Below are 2,500 nucleotides of genomic sequence, written 5' to 3' on the forward strand. Positions count from 1 at the left end.
TGGTTGAATCTGAGTCCAGGGTTAATGAGAACCAGGAGATGTTAGCTGGAGAGTTAGCATCGGCGGTGGTGGAGGTTGCTCTAAAAGAAGTGTGTACTGTTCAAAGGATGGGACAGCACCACCAGAATTCAAAATCAGCTGCGTTAAAGACGGGTCTTGGAGTGGCTAAAAATCCGGCTTTAATGTATGATTTGGACAGCGACGAAGACTTTTTGGACTCAGAGATAACTCAAGGCGAAGACACCCAGACTTTTCACCCACCTCTATCCCAGTCGGGGCTCCCTATCGTGGGATCCCTCGACTACCCCGACGCCCCTCCGACCACGCCACTACTCCCCGAGCTCGAGAGGAGCAGAAATAGCTTCGCCAAGAAGCTGAAAGGCGGCTTAGCGATGGTTTTCTTGCCCTCCCCGCCTCCGACAACACCCAAGGAGCTAGAGAACGGTGCCATCCGCGATCCCCGGGCGGAGTTAATGGATCACCTCATGCATTCACTGTCCATGGATGATTTGGCGAGAGGTTATTGTGAAACTGGGTCTCACGTTGGGTCCAAAATGGAGGCTTTTGCGGAGGCTCTTTCGTGTGACATCATAGATCGGGTCTTTGGTGAGGAGATGGCGGTCGCCGACGGTGATCTACATCTACTGGCCCACCAACTGGCTAAGACCATCCTCACCTCATCCATCGATGAAGCTAAAATGCAGTTATAATGTTTTTATGGGATGAATGGGATCATATTTTTAATGACTATAGCAGACAGAGCCACACAGGGTCTTCCCTATGGTCCCACAGCCCGATGGTCCTGAAATTGGTGATTAGTTTCAGGCAGCTGGGTGGTTAGGGTAATAGGACAGGGGAGAGGTTAGAATAGAAGTGACACACGCACACACACGCACACGCACACACACACACACACACACACACACACACACGTACACACACACACACACACACACACACACACACACACAAAAGAACAAGAAATACCAAAAACCACACACATGTTGCCTCCAGACTGACGGCCGCTGCCTGAAATTTTCCTTGAGGTGAATGAATTTAATTGTAAAATGTGACCTAATATTACAATAAAAAACCTGAACCAATCTGTGGCCCTTTTAATGACTACGCTGTATATTTAAGATCGCTGTATGACGAAGCTGAGGTTTTGGTTTGAGCCCTGAATGAATAAAGTAAGTATATTGGCCTGAACAACTCATAATGGTTTTTTGAGTGCAATTATAACTGGGCTCCAGCTGCAGTAACCATGAATGACCTGTAGATGGCAGCACAGGCGCAATGAGTAGGTATTTAGCATTAGGCCACTGAGGTTACATTGCAAGTGATTAACTGAATCCAAGAAACATTTCATTCAAGTTTCCATTTTGGGGGATAAATATTTTTTTGCTATACATGTGCATGAAAGATTGTTGAAACTTAATTTTTCTAAGTGCATTCTGTCTAATGAAACCTAACTCCCTTCACATACAGCTCTGGAAAAAAATTAAAGAGACCACTCCAAATGTTCAGTGTCTCTCGTTTGACTATTTATAGGCATTATGTTTGAGTAGAATGAACATTTTGGTTTTATTCTATAAACTACTGAAAACATTTCTACCAAATTCACAATACATGTTTTGTCATTAAGACTATTTCTATTAAGTAATGTAGAGATGAAGATTGAAGAAAAATCCAGACTGGTCTATTAATTATTTCCGGAGCTGTATTTGAGTATCACCTTGACTATTGGCAAAGAATGAAAATGCACTGTAAATGTTTGATGAATTGTATCCCCCCCCCACACACAAGTAAACAGTGCCAAACTACCACTGTTATAATAGAGTGCGATGTCGGGAAGTTATTCTGTAATTTTCCCTTTTATCGTTGGCCTATAAATGATTATGGATTCGGAGTGATTCATTCTTCCCCTGGACTGCGCTGAATGTTGGCATTTGAGATGAAGTTATGGCCCCTCGAAAAGAAAAGTAATTTTCATACTCACTTACTTAGCGAGGTCAGGCACACAGACACAAACACACGCACACGCACACACACACGCACACACACACACACACACACACACACACATGCACACACACACACGCAACACAACTTTCTTTCCTCTTCTTAACCCCTAAGCCACTTATATTAAACGGGCCAGAAATGTCAAAATCAATCGAAGAAAAGCTTAAGGCAACCTTGAAAGTGCAATTTTGAATTAGTTGTACTGTTCTTTGTCATCTATTGTTGAACGCAGAGGTAAGAACTCTCTTGCACGCACACACACACACAAGCACACACACACACAAGCACACACACACACACACACACACACACACACACACACTCTCTCTTTTGTTTTTGCACGGACATGCAAACACTTACACAGATCTGCAAACAATACAAAGCACTATTTATCTCCCTTTCAACACAGATGGGACGAGTGGGAGAAATAATAAAGTCAGTGTGTGTGTGTGTGTGTGTGTGTGTGTGTGTGTGTGTG

General features: G+C 43.6%; 1 protein-coding gene across 1 annotated transcript in view; it reads left to right on the top strand.

The window, feature by feature from the left end:
* The window catches only part of LOC307269569 (uncharacterized protein), a 4,762-nt gene extending 3,978 nt beyond the window's left edge, over nt 1-784 (top strand). Inside the window, exon 2 of the mRNA XM_080052550.1 lies at nt 1-784. This exon is cut by the window's left edge and continues 175 nt beyond it. Within this exon, the coding sequence (XP_079908676.1) occupies nt 1-710 (710 nt within the window). The 3' untranslated portion in view covers nt 711-784.
* Nucleotides 785-2,500: the final 1,716 nt, after the last annotated feature.

This window comes from Ammodytes marinus, assembly GCF_949987685.1.
Source record: "Ammodytes marinus genome assembly, chromosome: 23".
In the NCBI taxonomy this organism is placed as follows: Eukaryota; Metazoa; Chordata; class Actinopteri; order Uranoscopiformes; family Ammodytidae; genus Ammodytes; species Ammodytes marinus.